Source organism: Colius striatus, chromosome 15, assembly GCF_028858725.1.
Source record: "Colius striatus isolate bColStr4 chromosome 15, bColStr4.1.hap1, whole genome shotgun sequence".
In the NCBI taxonomy this organism is placed as follows: Eukaryota; Metazoa; Chordata; class Aves; order Coliiformes; family Coliidae; genus Colius; species Colius striatus.
Genome location: NC_084773.1, coordinates 22,478,350 through 22,491,983, shown reverse-complemented (window position 1 = coordinate 22,491,983; position 13,634 = coordinate 22,478,350). Strand labels below are relative to the sequence as shown.

The 13,634-nt window shown below is 40.3% G+C and overlaps 1 protein-coding gene across 3 annotated transcripts in view; it reads left to right on the top strand.

Annotated features, from left to right (window-relative positions):
• The window catches only part of FGD5 (FYVE, RhoGEF and PH domain containing 5), an 85,950-nt gene that overhangs the window by 33,307 nt on the left and 39,009 nt on the right, over positions 1-13,634 (top strand). For all 3 annotated transcript variants that reach the window (XM_062008689.1, XM_062008690.1, XM_062008688.1), the window contains exons 3-5: positions 1,009-1,138; positions 7,376-7,434; positions 7,546-7,576. In XM_062008689.1, the coding sequence (XP_061864673.1) occupies positions 1,009-1,138; positions 7,376-7,434; positions 7,546-7,576 (220 nt within the window). The remainder of the gene's footprint in view (positions 1-1,008; positions 1,139-7,375; positions 7,435-7,545; positions 7,577-13,634) is intronic.

Here is a 13,634-nt window from a genome sequence, read left to right as displayed (position 1 = left end):
ACCAACAACGGTACTAAAATTGGATGGTAGTAAAAACTAGTGCTCAAATGGTTAGTAAAATGGATAATGCTAATGGATAATTTTATGAAATTCAGGCATTTTAGAATGATTTAATGATAGGAGGCTTGACATAGTAAGATACCAAGAGCTTCACCTATTTCAAATAAAAGACAAAATAAAGGGACTTTTAACAACATTTGGAAGATTGCCTCCAATTCAGCAGAGGTTGGTCTAACAATATCCAGTATCTGGAATTTGGAGCTAGGCATATTCAGACCAGCAACAAAAGACACCCTTCTCCGGCAAAGGGCAGGCATCATCTGGAGAACCTATTCTAGTCGTGCTTTATGGAAGTTTTGAAATCATTGGCAATTTTAATTTTTAAAATTATTTAAAAGAAAAAAAGAAAATTATGGGAAGCCACTGGCCTATATTACACACCAGATCCAGTGTTCTTACTGCATGGCTTTCTCTGGTTTCGTGGGTTTCTGGAGCTGAATTCATATTCCCTCAAAACAACTCAAGGATTCTGGGATCTGAGTACTTTGTTCTTTAATTGGTATTACAATTACACTTTTCCCATCCTTTCGACGTTTTCCTAGAAAACCCAATCTAATTTCCATTTTTAATGATCACTGAGATGTTAGTATGGTTTTATTACATCCATTTTGAGGAGCTGACTAGGGAGAAACAAAGCAGTTCTGGCTGCAACTAAATACAATTATTTTTTTCCAAACTAAGCCAGAATATTGACCCTTTGGAGAAGCTTGAACAAATTCAGTAAACTTCACACTGCTCCTTTCAGATGCTTCTATTTGCCTAAATTGTTGCTGTTGAACCTGGCAGCAAAAAACCACCAGAGCTTGGAAAACCTTGCTTTCCAAGCCAAGTAGGTTGGTCTGCAGGGATTCCCTGCCCTCTGACTGGTTATCTCTGGGCAACGTGGAGATTTGTTATGTCTGAGCAATAGTGAGTGTCTGAGAATAACACTTGTTCTTCTCTTTGCAGTGCCTACACCGAGCCCTACAAGGTGTGCCCAGTTTCTGTGATACCAACGGAGGTTGTCACATCAGATGAGGAACAGAAGAGTTCAGAAGATGATGAGAGCATCGCAGATGATCCCAGCCTCATCCACAAGGTAAAAGAGCTGAAAATAAGGAATGCATGAAACCCAGAGGTAGAGAAGCAATTTACAGAAGAACTTGGATTCAACTCTCTCTACTCTTTGCCAGGTGCTCACTTAGAAATGTCAGAGCTATCAATCCTTTATTTCCCCAGTGCACTAGCAACAATTTCCCTCTATAGTACGTGGCAAAGCCAAGGAACTACGGTCCTAAGGCAGACAGTGGAGGCAATATAGCCAGCAGCAAAGACCTGACTTGAATGTCAACAAAAATGTCTTGCTCAGAGGAATGATTTAGCTGCAATCCTGAGAATTTTAAAACTACATTGAATAAAACAATGACAAATGCATTATTTGGACCAGTTCTGCACTGACTGGGAGATGGAATAAATTAATAGGTGTCTACCATCTCAAAATTCTGTCATGATGGGGAAATGCACTCATGTTTAGGTTTATTTTACTGATTTCTGAGGAATAAAAAAGCTCTCGAACAAATTAAGGAGAAGACCATGGAAATGTGACCACAGCTTAAGACCATACAAGGCTATTTTAACCTAATATGAGCCTAACAATCTAATGTGTGTCTTTGAGTACAAGCATCCATTGCATAGTCTATATGACTAGGTTTTTCTGAAGTCCCAGGAATGAAGGCTGCACAGAAAAACAGCAAATCCTGATTTTAGTTCACAGTTTCTAGAACACCAGAAGAGGTATCTGTCTTGTTTAAATTATTTAAATAATTTTAGATTTAGATTTATTGTCATCCAAGTATTTCCAGTGGGATAAAATATAACTACAGCTGAATCTATAAAAACCATTAAGTTCTAATCCTTTGGTGAAGTGCTTTGACCTTACAGTTCTAAAGTCTTCAGACATTTCAAGAATGTGAAGTTTTCTTTAGGGGCAAGTATAGAGAGGGGGAACAGAGTTTTCCCCTTAACAGGACACCAGTTCTTGTGAAACAGAAAAACATACTGCAAGCAGAATGACAGTGAAGAGCGAATGAAATAGCTGTATCTCCAATCTCTGACAGAGATTAGCTTCCTTTGATTTCTCTGTATGCTGTATCACTTTTAGTTCTACCCTGCAGGGTGCTGAGCTGCCTCTGGTACCCGTGGAAAAAGACTGTGGTTTGATCTCCTTGATGACATGAAACAAATGATACATTTGCAAGCAACTTTATCTTTTTCACCTGAGAGTCATTAGATTTTTTGTTGATTGCTTTCACAGAGTTTTAGAAAGAGAAAAGTCTATCTTCCAAGGTTTCATGCAGCCTATGCTGCAGATTCTCTATCAGAGATGAAGGCTTCCAGTTCACTGTAATTTAGAGTGAACAGGATAAATTACATCTTTCCACAGTTCTTCCCTCAAAAAGCAATGGTGTCTTTACAGAGGACTGTTTTTCCTACTCTACTGCTCCTGCCTCCTTTTATTGTCTTATGCAAATCTTCTGGGTGCCAAGGGAACACTAATTGCCAGGTCAAAACCTGTCTCTATAAATGACAAAGAACAAAGAATTTGTGCAGCTCCCTGATGAATTGATGTATCCCTTGAAGGAAAATCCTCAGGACAACAATGACTGCCTGTGCAATATGTAAGAGTTCAGAAGCACTGTCTCTTGGGGAGAATTGACAGAGACATGTTGGTCTAGATGCCAAAAAGTAGTACCATAGATTTTGAAACAAGCTAATCTTATTTAAAAAACCTGCTTGGGGCTGGCCTACTAAGAGCTGAATTTTAATTTAAAAAAACACATATTGCACATACAAATCTGAGATTTGATTTGTTTTTCTCCTTCATAGGGAAACTTAGTCTAAATAAAGGAATGAACAACCTAGATGATAAAATATCCTCCCTGTGTTCAGGTATATGATTTTCATTTGCATTAAGCTGGGTTCTACCTGCTGCCTTCCACTGTCACGAGCAAATTCCTGTAACAAAATGCAAAGAGCATGCTTTGGTTTTTCTAACCTACTTTCTCCAAGCCTGCTTGCTGGAGAATCACAAGACTTTCAGTTTGCAGCAGAATATTTTCCCCTGATGTTTCTTTTTAAGGCTCATATTTTTATAAGTAAATATAATTTAATAATTAGTTTTGTACACACATTTCCTGGTATTGTTTCAACAGCTCATCTCCTTTGAATTCTTGCTCTCATGGGGACCAGATTCACAGGAGTGTGGAGAAATTTTTAGGGCCTGCTGGAACCTCTGTTCTGTAAACAATTTCAATCATAGCCAATAATATGTGTTGAGCTATTTTTTACATTATCAGCTTTATTTTAAAGAAGAAACAAAAACAGCTTTCATCTTTATTGCATTACAGGAATTTTTATTACTAAAAATCTATTTGGAATTGGCAGGTATAAAAATATAAAACAGGTGGTGGGTTTCAAATTTTTGCCTTTATTCCACTTGGAGTACCTCAGACCCCGAGGAGCTGAGCATTTGTCATCAGAAGTCACCTAGTGGTTTCAATTTTTCTATATAAGACCAACAGAGAAAATTCATTCTGGTTAAATAAGCACTATATTTCCTCCTCCTCAATCTGCCGGCATATGATAACAACCGGAGAACTCAGAGCCAGGCAGTGCTATAAATTTTCTTACCCTTTGTGATTCAACTTGGTTATATTATAAAAAGCAATGCCTTTCACTTACACTACTGATGGAGATTCACTCTTATTTTTTCCCCCTGTTAAGCTAATTTAAAAGAGCTCCTGGGTCATTGTACATTTACATATGTTCATTTAATTTAACTCCTCCCAGTTTATTAGGAAGTTATACATGTTTTTTCTGTACTGGACTCTCAAGGTTATATGATGACATCTGAGTTGCCTATAGAAAAAAAAAATAAAGAAGGGATTCCAGTTAGAAACAAAAACCCTGTATCAAATAAAATAAGGAGTTTCTCTTCATCTCCGAACTCTGAACCTTCACTCACTAGACAAAAGTCCAATATGTAGAACCCCAGATTTTTCCTCTCATCACTGAACTGGATTGAAACCTGAATTTCAGTGTTTATTTTTTACTGCTAAAACCAGAGAAATCCATCTTAGACATATCCAGCTAATGAGCATTACAGGAATTAACAGAGAAATGAGCTTAATAGTTCAGATTTAACTAGTCACTGACTTTAAATTGAGTTCCTTTTGCCAGAATTTAGATTTTGTAGCAGTCTCAGAATTCCCAGTTTATACAGACCAGAAATAGAGACATCATAATCATGGAAGTCTACTTTCGAGAAGCTCAGCAATATGGCTTGAAATGGACTAAAATCAACATATGCTGATAGGTTCCACCTATTGCTGGTTATGATCTGAGTTCTTTAATTGCTGAGGTAGTCTGAGGAATATTCTGCATATGCTGGATCATCTGCTACCCCTCTGTAGCTCGCGCCTCTCACTAGAGTGTCAGAATCTTCATGCAAGGCTCTTCAGACAGTGCCTTTCTTGTAGGTATTTTTTAAGACTGGATCTTCTGGCCAGTTGACCTCTTTTGTCATTAACCTCATACAGCCTCCAATTGTTATGAAACTGGAGGGTCCCCCAAGACAATTCTTTTACCACACTGAACCCTCCCTCTGTCTGAAGATAAAGACCCAGCAGGGAGGAGTGATTTTTATGCTTAATGCAGAGAACAGAAAAAACCATCTGATGCAGGGTAGAGATCAAACTTGCAGGCAATGGAGAAAGTTAGGTGCTAACCTTTAGGTTCATTGTGGGAACATCAAGCTTTTCAAGGGATTTACTGCCTTCCTATTACTACATTAACATCTGAGTGAATATCTGTGAGAATTATCATTTATAAAGCACTCAGGGGTGAGGCATGAAGGGGAACCTCATACAGAAACAATCCCTAATGCTGTACTTCTGAGAAAGTAGCACTGGATATAAGATGCTCCACTCTTGTCCCAGGTATCAAAATAAAAGGCAGTAAATATAAAGGGGAACAGTAACCCAGCATGAGAGGTGGAGGGGACCTGTGCCCCACTCAAACAGGGAACACTAAGCTTGGCCACAAAGGTCTCACAACAAGCAGGGCAGCTACTGTGTCATGGCAGCAATACATAAAAATGCTTTTGCTGCTTCTTACCCATTTCCACTGGGTGGGCTTGGTTTCCAGACTCCATTAATCATTGTGTTTTGCAGACTTTTAACCTTCACACATTAAAACACACACAACATGCACACACACACAAAAATGAAACATGAGTTGAGAATGACAGATGTGCGTGTCTTGAGTAAGCACCTAATTCAGATGCCTTTCAAGGGAAAGCTCTTGATTTATATAATTACACAGATTCTCCGGGACAGCTGCCATCTAGCTCTTCAAGGAAGGGGCATGGGAGACAGAAGATGTGGACTGCATTTCTTTCTCTCACTGATTCACAGAGCCAGTCTGAAAAAGTCACTTGTTCTTATAATGCCTCAGTTTACTGTTGACACCACTGTGACACTACTGTGAACTGCTACATAGTTCATAATAATTACAAAAGGGGCATTATGAAGTCACTCAGCTCAGAGGCTGAAGCTTGCAAACTGCTGTCAATCTCTGTGACAATAGCCCTCTTATGCTGGCTACCATCCAGCTACAGTGCATCTACCATGAGGAGTCTGTGAAACAAGACACACACATCGGAAAATGTTGAAGAGACGCTGTTTGTTCATGTCAGCGTGGAAAGTCAGTGACACACACAGCAATGGAGCTACTGCTTTTATGTCTTGACTAGTTACCCTACTTTTGAAATGCAAAGGATAACTCCCTGAATACTCCAGATGAGTGGCTTGCACAGTACTAACGCTACAGGTTTTAGTAAAGTGTTCTGTGATCTGCTTTTGCTGCTCTCAGACATACAACCCTGTTCCACCTCCGTGGAGGCAGATTAGCCCCCATGCCCACAATTTTTTAAGCTGTTATGAGGAAACTAACCTGGTTCTGATCAAGGTCCTGCAAAGAGCTGGGGCAGCACAACAGAGAGCTTTTACTGTCACCAAACTACCACTTAATCAAAGCCAAGTCTGTCAGGGCCCATGTTAGATGCCTTGGCATTGGTGAGAACAAAGTCAGAGCATATCAATGACTCAGTGTGGAGATGTCATCCCTACATTAATAAGATCACTACCACACAAATAAAGGAATCTGCAACAGTTAAGTGCCACATCAGCACACTCATCTTGGGCCATTAGCCACCTTTCTCAACAGTTCATTACTTGCCCCTTCTCAGCCCTAATATTAGCTCTGTCAGAAGGCACAAAGGGGATATGAATCCTAAAGTTTCACAGCTTAACTATGCAAGACTAGTACTTAACTTCAGCTGTGCTCACACCTGTTGTCTGTAGAGAGCTGCAGCTTTTAGGTCTTTATTGTTCTAAACAAGAGCTTTCTGCTTGTGATGTGCTCCATTATCCATTGGGAAACTGAGCAAGTCACAAGTCATCTCTATGTCTTAGTTTTCCATCAGTAAAGTCAGTGTCCATTTACAGGAGGGCAGTAGGACTTTATTAGCTAATAAAGATACGATTGCAGGGTATCACCTTTGCTTGGCAAGTTATGCTGATCAGCTGAGCTGTACCAACTGTACAAGCTCCTAACCTGGTTAATGCGCTTTTATGTTTGTGACCTTCCTGCCATCAGCATGTTTTACAGATTGGAGAGAATGGGGAGGTATTTCAGGGCAATTCTGTATTGTATTTTGCAAGCATTTTATTAAGCGTTTGGTTTTGGGAAGATGGAGTGATGAGGCTACGAGACAAGATCAATTTATAAGGTGTGAGGTTGGCAGTGTTATAATAATCACTTGGATTTTGTTTCAGAAACTTGATGCTTGAGGGACCTGCACCCCCTCTTATACCCTAGTTCCAGAAATCTGTCTCCCGACACTGCCGTCAATCTCAGAGTTCATTTCCTGGTTAAACAAACAGCAATTAAGTAACGCAAGACAGGCAACGCCTAGAGACACTGTCTCAAACTCGCCCTAGACTGTGACACTACAGTCCCTGTGTATGTCTTTTGCCTAAGACATATTAATTGTAAGAGGAATTACAGAGTGTGACAGCGTGTGTATGCAAAGAAAGAGTGGGCCTAGACTGCTGGGGAAATGCACTCTACTTCTTGGTACTGCAGAGCCAGGCTTGTCCACAGAGGACATGTTGGGCATCCAGCACTGGGCCTCTAACAGCACTGGATCTCTAACAGTGCTTTACCTCCCAAAATGTGACATTTCTTAATTGTCTCTGTTTTTTGCTGTTGACAGAAAGAGGGCCAGTCCAGAGCTTACCTCATTGCCCAGGAGCTGATGTCTTCAGAAAAAGTGTGAGTTTACTGTCACAACCTATCTGTTGCTCTCCTGAAACTGAAGCTGTACAATCCACCCTTCTTCACTGGTTTGACAGCAATTAATAGAAGTTTTGTCTCTTTCCCTAGATATGTGGAGATGCTCCAGCTGTTATGCATGGTAAGTCAACCATTTTAATCACTGAAACTTAATTGCTCTATTAGTTGCAATTTAGAAGACATAAAAGCATTGAAGGGCCTGAGGTGAATTTGAGGACGAATGGCTTATGTGAACTATTGCAAAGCAGTATGTGTGCCACTGCTCTGCTCTTGCTACAGATCCTCAAGTATGGCATTTGTCATTCACAAGTGAAAGTGTTGGCCAACAGTACTTGCTGTGGCTCGGAGGCTGGTGTGAAATGTAGAATAAGCCCATCACAGAGAAGGAGATGGTGATAGACAGAGGTGAACCCTCTGTCTTTTGAGAGAGACAGAAGTAGAGTTATGAAGCATAGCCAAGTATTGGTTTGAATGGCCTCTGCTTCCTTTTAAGCTTCTTTTTTTCTGATAAAGCAATATCAGCGTGGCCTTGGATATCCACACTGTGACACAGATGGTCACCATGTGCAAAAAATAGACTCTGGTGTCAGAAACTCATTAAGGAACATGCACAAAGAATCACTTGTAGTGTCTGACTGAGAGCTCTTGCATGGCATAAACCCACAAGTGAGTGACTTTGTCCTAGAAGACTCATGTCCTTTTAACAGACCTAACACTGCTTTCCTGCAGACTGGTATCACAGCTTAAGTAGCCTCACTGTCAACATATTTCTTGGCTGTTAGTTGCAAGGCAGTAGGGAACGAGAGCTACCACACAGAGTATGTCCACTGCTGCTTAGAAAGAAATTCTCTGTGAAGGCAAAAGGTAGCCCCAGGTTGCTGGGGTGGACACCCCAAACCCTCGTAGTGGGCAGGAACTCTCATGCAGAGAAAAGTCAGCATTGTATTGCTGCCTGTCAATATGAAAGCTGTAAAGATTCAGAAAAGCTGTAAAGCCTCAGCAGCAGAGCAGCCTTAAACATGGCAAATATCTTGCCAACAATTGCATTTCAAAAAATCAGAAACTGCCAAGCTCGTCAGCTTGGAACCAAACATTTTAAGGAAAGTAGCTGCTTAGCTCGAGTCTACCAATATTTTGATAAATTGGCAACAACCTTGCACAGCCATTTGCCCCATCTATCCTGGCTTTCCTCCAATATCTGTACAGCTAAACACATTATTTCACACTAGTAAGATATAGTTGTAGTTATCTATTGTCCCCTGGGGAAACCTGGGTGGTTTCTTCACCATACTTCTTATATATTTGAACAGCATTAGGTATAGTCACTTCAGTAAAATATGTGCTTCATTGTGCACTCACTGATAAAGGTCCCACTGGCAGATGTCTGACCACAGAGTCACCAAACTGCCCTGAAGGTGTAACATCCCATTCATGGCCAGTTAGGACCAAAGGCTTCCTCAACAGCACATCTCAGCTCAGGCAGACATGTTCCTCATCACCAGCTTTCTCAAAAAGAAAAGTTTCTAAGTGCTCATCTCCAAGTCTCAAGTCTCATCTTCCTATATAAACCCACAAGTTGGTAAGAAAAGCAAGGAACTAAACCACACCCTAGCTGCTTTCAGAAAGGAAAAAAAAACAGCTTCTCTTAAGCCTGCAGCGGAACAGTTTCCCATATCATTTCCAAGCCTGGCTGGTGCTGCTATTCATTCAGTGTACAAAGTCTGTTTGGCCTTTCAGCAGAGGCTTTAATAAACTGATTGATTGCCAAAACGATGACATTTCCATACACCCACTCTGCTATTGAACTGAAAGAGTGGAAACACTGTGTTAGTTCACAAATTTGGTATCAGTTGGTGTGGTAATAGTGATAATAATCTAAAAGGTTAGCTGTTATTTGCCCTGCTCAAAGGCAATGCAGTTCTCTGGAGCAGGGAGTTAGAGAACATGTTCTGGACTGAGTAGACTGCAGGGCCTCGTAGTCCAAGTCCCTAGTCTCATGGTACTCATAATTTTGTTTTCCAAAGTTGATTAATCTTTGCATTTCCTTCAGAATAATTTAATCCTGAAACTTTGTCATTCTTTTCTCCCATTTTTATTACCCAGTAATGCCAACTGCACTTGTCATAGTTTTTCTTGCTCCTGAACAAAAATGTTCCAGGTTGCCTTCTCAGTCTAATGTCTCACATATCACTTTTAAGATCCAAGAGTCTGATTCATTTGCTTCCCTTCAGCCAATCTGTTTCAAATGACTTTACTAGATGTACACAAATTAAACAGTGAGACTCAGACTGCCTCAGTATCTCAGTCTATATGGGATCAAGCACTTGCTTGATAGTGTACAATGTTCACATTGATTTTGATTTTGGCCTTGGCTTTTGTATATAAAAGCACCTTTTTTGTTAATAAAACCCTCTGACATCATTATTATGTCATTCCAAAGTATTTAATGAATTAAGGTACCTAAAAGGAGAGGTCTGCACCGAAAAAACACCAGCCCCAACACCTCCCTGTTCAAAGAAAGTTGGTCCTGTTTCCTAGTTTGCATTTTCCTCATAACAATGATCCACAATTCTCAGAAACATCAAACCCCAGATTTATGCTTCCTCAGCATTCGAAGATACAGATATTAATATGATATGAATAGATACGTGCTGGTTCTCCAGCCTTTGGAGCAGTCTGGGACCCAGCTCTGCACCAGGCATCTCAAAGCTTCTGATGGCAAAATAAATCTTGGGAAATAAAAAAGAATAAATTCATCTTGGTGCTCGAGTCACTAGCTCAAAGATACCTAAATGCAGATTATCAGGAAGTCAAGCTCATTTGTTAAACTCTGCTTTCAGAATTCTTGTGGGCAGCACATTCTTAAGAACAAAAAATAAACATCTGATTTAGGGGCCACTATTACATGTTAGACAAAACACAATTCCATCTTTCTAATTATTTGCAGGACCAGCGAATGATTGGATGAGCCTTTTTTTACTACTGTGAATTTCTTGGATGATGTTCAAAGTTCTGCTAGACCAATCAAGTCATTACTTCCTTAATTAAATGTTTTAGTGAATGGAATCTACTGACTAAATGAAGAGCTATCTGGCTGTTAGACCCTCTGAAGCTCTTATAAAAGCCTAAAGATGCACTGTTAGAAAAGAATAGCTTGTCTTCACTTACAGTAGACTGGGGTTTTCTTCTCATTTATTCATTCATTGTTGTCTTGATCAGCAGTGGGAAAATAGTTATGCATCAGCCAGAGAGTTTCTGCAGTGAGAATGTTGAGCCAAAATAGCTTTCAAATAATCTGTATATCTTTTAAAAGGAGAGGGAAGTCACACTAGCACATTTGGCATCAGGACAATTCGCTGGTAACAAGGTCCACTGACACAGTGTTTGCAATACATACTCTACAGCTTGCGAGTTGTGAAACTCATTTGCTGTGTGTTGGATGAATGTGTATATTTGACTGCATGTGAGTGTGTGTTGAGGTCAGGTTTCCTGACCTAGATTGTACTCTGTAATGGCAGGATAAGAGACTAATTGTGTCTACTGAAATTTTCTGCCATTCAACTGGCATTGTTTCTGCTGAGCTCAGTAATGAGAAATCTGGGAAGATCACTGCTCAGTGCAGATCAAAGGTCACTCACTCTGCTACAGGAGATGTGCCACTTTTTAATTCAGGGGTGACACTTTCATCGTTAGGAGAGAGGTTGCTGGCTATAATGAAGATACCTTCAGAAATGACCCATGAGTCAGACTTGGCTTACAGCATACTGTACAGCATCTCATGCATTCATTTAGCTTTAATATGGAGACTGTCTTCTTCCTCTTTGACTTCTTCACTGTTCTCTCAGGTGTAATTCCTATGTGTCCAAAAGAACCTCGGCATCCTGCAGTATGCAGTATCTGTTGAATCAGTTTTCTTTTTTAAGTGAAAATAGTTGTGAAAGCCTGCAGTATTTTATGCCATCAGTGCAGGCTTCAGTTGTCTAAGTTTGGTCTGTAGTAAGATTTTCTGTTGTCCTCCCTGGCCTACTTACAGAGAGGCAAATATGCTTAACTTCCATATATTATCAGTTTGTTTGTCAGCTTGACTTGGGGAGCAATTACAGTTCTAGATACACATGCATGTATTTTTATATGTATGTTTGTTTCATTGATTATTGAAAAGTTCAGAAGGACAGAGGCTATGTCGGAGTTGTGTGAGTGAGCATGCAGACGTGATTTCTCCAGCAGATTTGCCAGTATCCCCACCTGGGGACTGAGGCAGAAAAATGGTCATGGTTTTTCACTACAGAATCTGCTCTGTACGCTCCCTTTCCTCTTTGTTTTTTTTCCTCAGCTGGGTTCTTTAATGGAAATTCACACACCTCACCAAACAGAATTCTCCTTGAAAATTAGAACTATCCCAGGTGAATTTATTCTCTCATCACTCCTTTCCTGTTCTTTAACACAGAGTGGACACATAAACAGGGAAGCCAATTCTGCCCACTAGCATCAGAAGTCAGACCTTTGATTGGTGTAATTTATATATACCATATATATTTCTTTAGCAGGTGACTGGTGGAACAACAGATGATTAGCTTCTTCAAAGCACTGCATCATACTCTTTTTGAGTTAAGGTCTCTTTCCTCATTGTCAACATCATGAAGGTACTTTACAATCTGGGAAGCAGTTGAGCTCTATTCTGCTTTGTGCATTATTGCAGGTAGAAGCTTCCTTTCTTCCACTGAGACGATGCCACAAGGAGCAAGTATAGATTTTACTTCAGCATCCAAGACCTGGAACACACTACTTCAACTGCAGGCATTCAGAGCTTTTCAAATTCAGCCACAGAGTCTAGCAATCTGATCCTTCTAGTAGAATGATTTTTTTAAAGGTTTTATTTACTGAAATACTTTTCATTTCTGATATTTCTCTTGAATTAAGTGTCATTTTCTTCTACTAGAAATCCACAGTTTCTAGCTCAAATGCAGGTCCAACGCTGGGAAGACAGTGCTGAGAGCCAATGAGAAGGGATCCCCGTTCCCACTTGGAGAGCAACTGCTGGTCAAACTGTAGGACTACTAATTACTATTGGTAAAGCCAATACAATGGTAGTGAACTCCCTTCTCCTTTTAGTCTCCTGCTATTGTAGCCAATATGTAAGAACGAGGATTTCCATTGAGATTGTATTACCATCTTATACATTGCTGCTTAAGAAGCATTTCACATAGATGTTAGATCCTGCAGGGAACTTTCTTGCTAAGTGCTCTACCAAAAACCTCTGGTTGCTGGTATTTCTGGCTCTTTCAGAAGAGTACCTGGAGGTAACTGCCTGGTACAAAGGTTTCCAGGTTGCTGATCCCAGGTAAACTGGGCTACCTTTCTGTATCCCTGAACCAGACGCCTGATTTTTTTTTTCCCCAAAACTGTCCTGCAATCAGTTTCCTCTTACCATTGGCAGGCAGTGCCACAGCATCTCTAAATCATCTTATATCCACAGAAGGTATCAGATTGTACTCCAAGAGCCAAGCATATGACAGGCAATGCTCCACATAAACCATTCCTTCTTGTCTCATGCCCTTAGCACAAGCTCCACAGGCTACAGTCCTCAGTTCCAGCAGAGAAGTTCTTCAGAGGCATTCCAGGGGAAAAAATGTAACTCATATGTGTTAGTAATGTGTACAAACAGTGGAAGAAACAAAACCACAAACAACCTTTGTGGCTGTTGGTTTTCTTCTCCTTTGTTTCACTTAATTATCAGACTTATTCATCGGTGTCCAAAATGCTTGGGTTATGCTTTCATAGCACACACATGAACACTGATGCAGGTATAGGCAGTCCAGGAGTGAGATCTGTACGCCCGTATAGCCTTGGATGAGACTGAGCTCTGTGAGCATCATGGAACGGAACAGTTTTGATTCATGCTTCTGTTCTAAAAAGTTTTGATCCAGCAGGGAATTATATTGACTTAGTGTTTGGTACCTTCTGTGTTTAGATGGGGCTTGGGTGGCAGACTTGGAGACCTGGAGATGCCATAATTGATTAGAGTCTGTGAGACTGCAAAAGCACTTTGCACTTGATTAATGACTTCAGGCATTCAGCATTTTCAATACTGACATAATTATTTTTTTAATGGATGTTTGCAGTGATTACTGTTATGCTGCATGGGTTTTCTTTAGTAATCATTAGGAAGCTGGCTATCC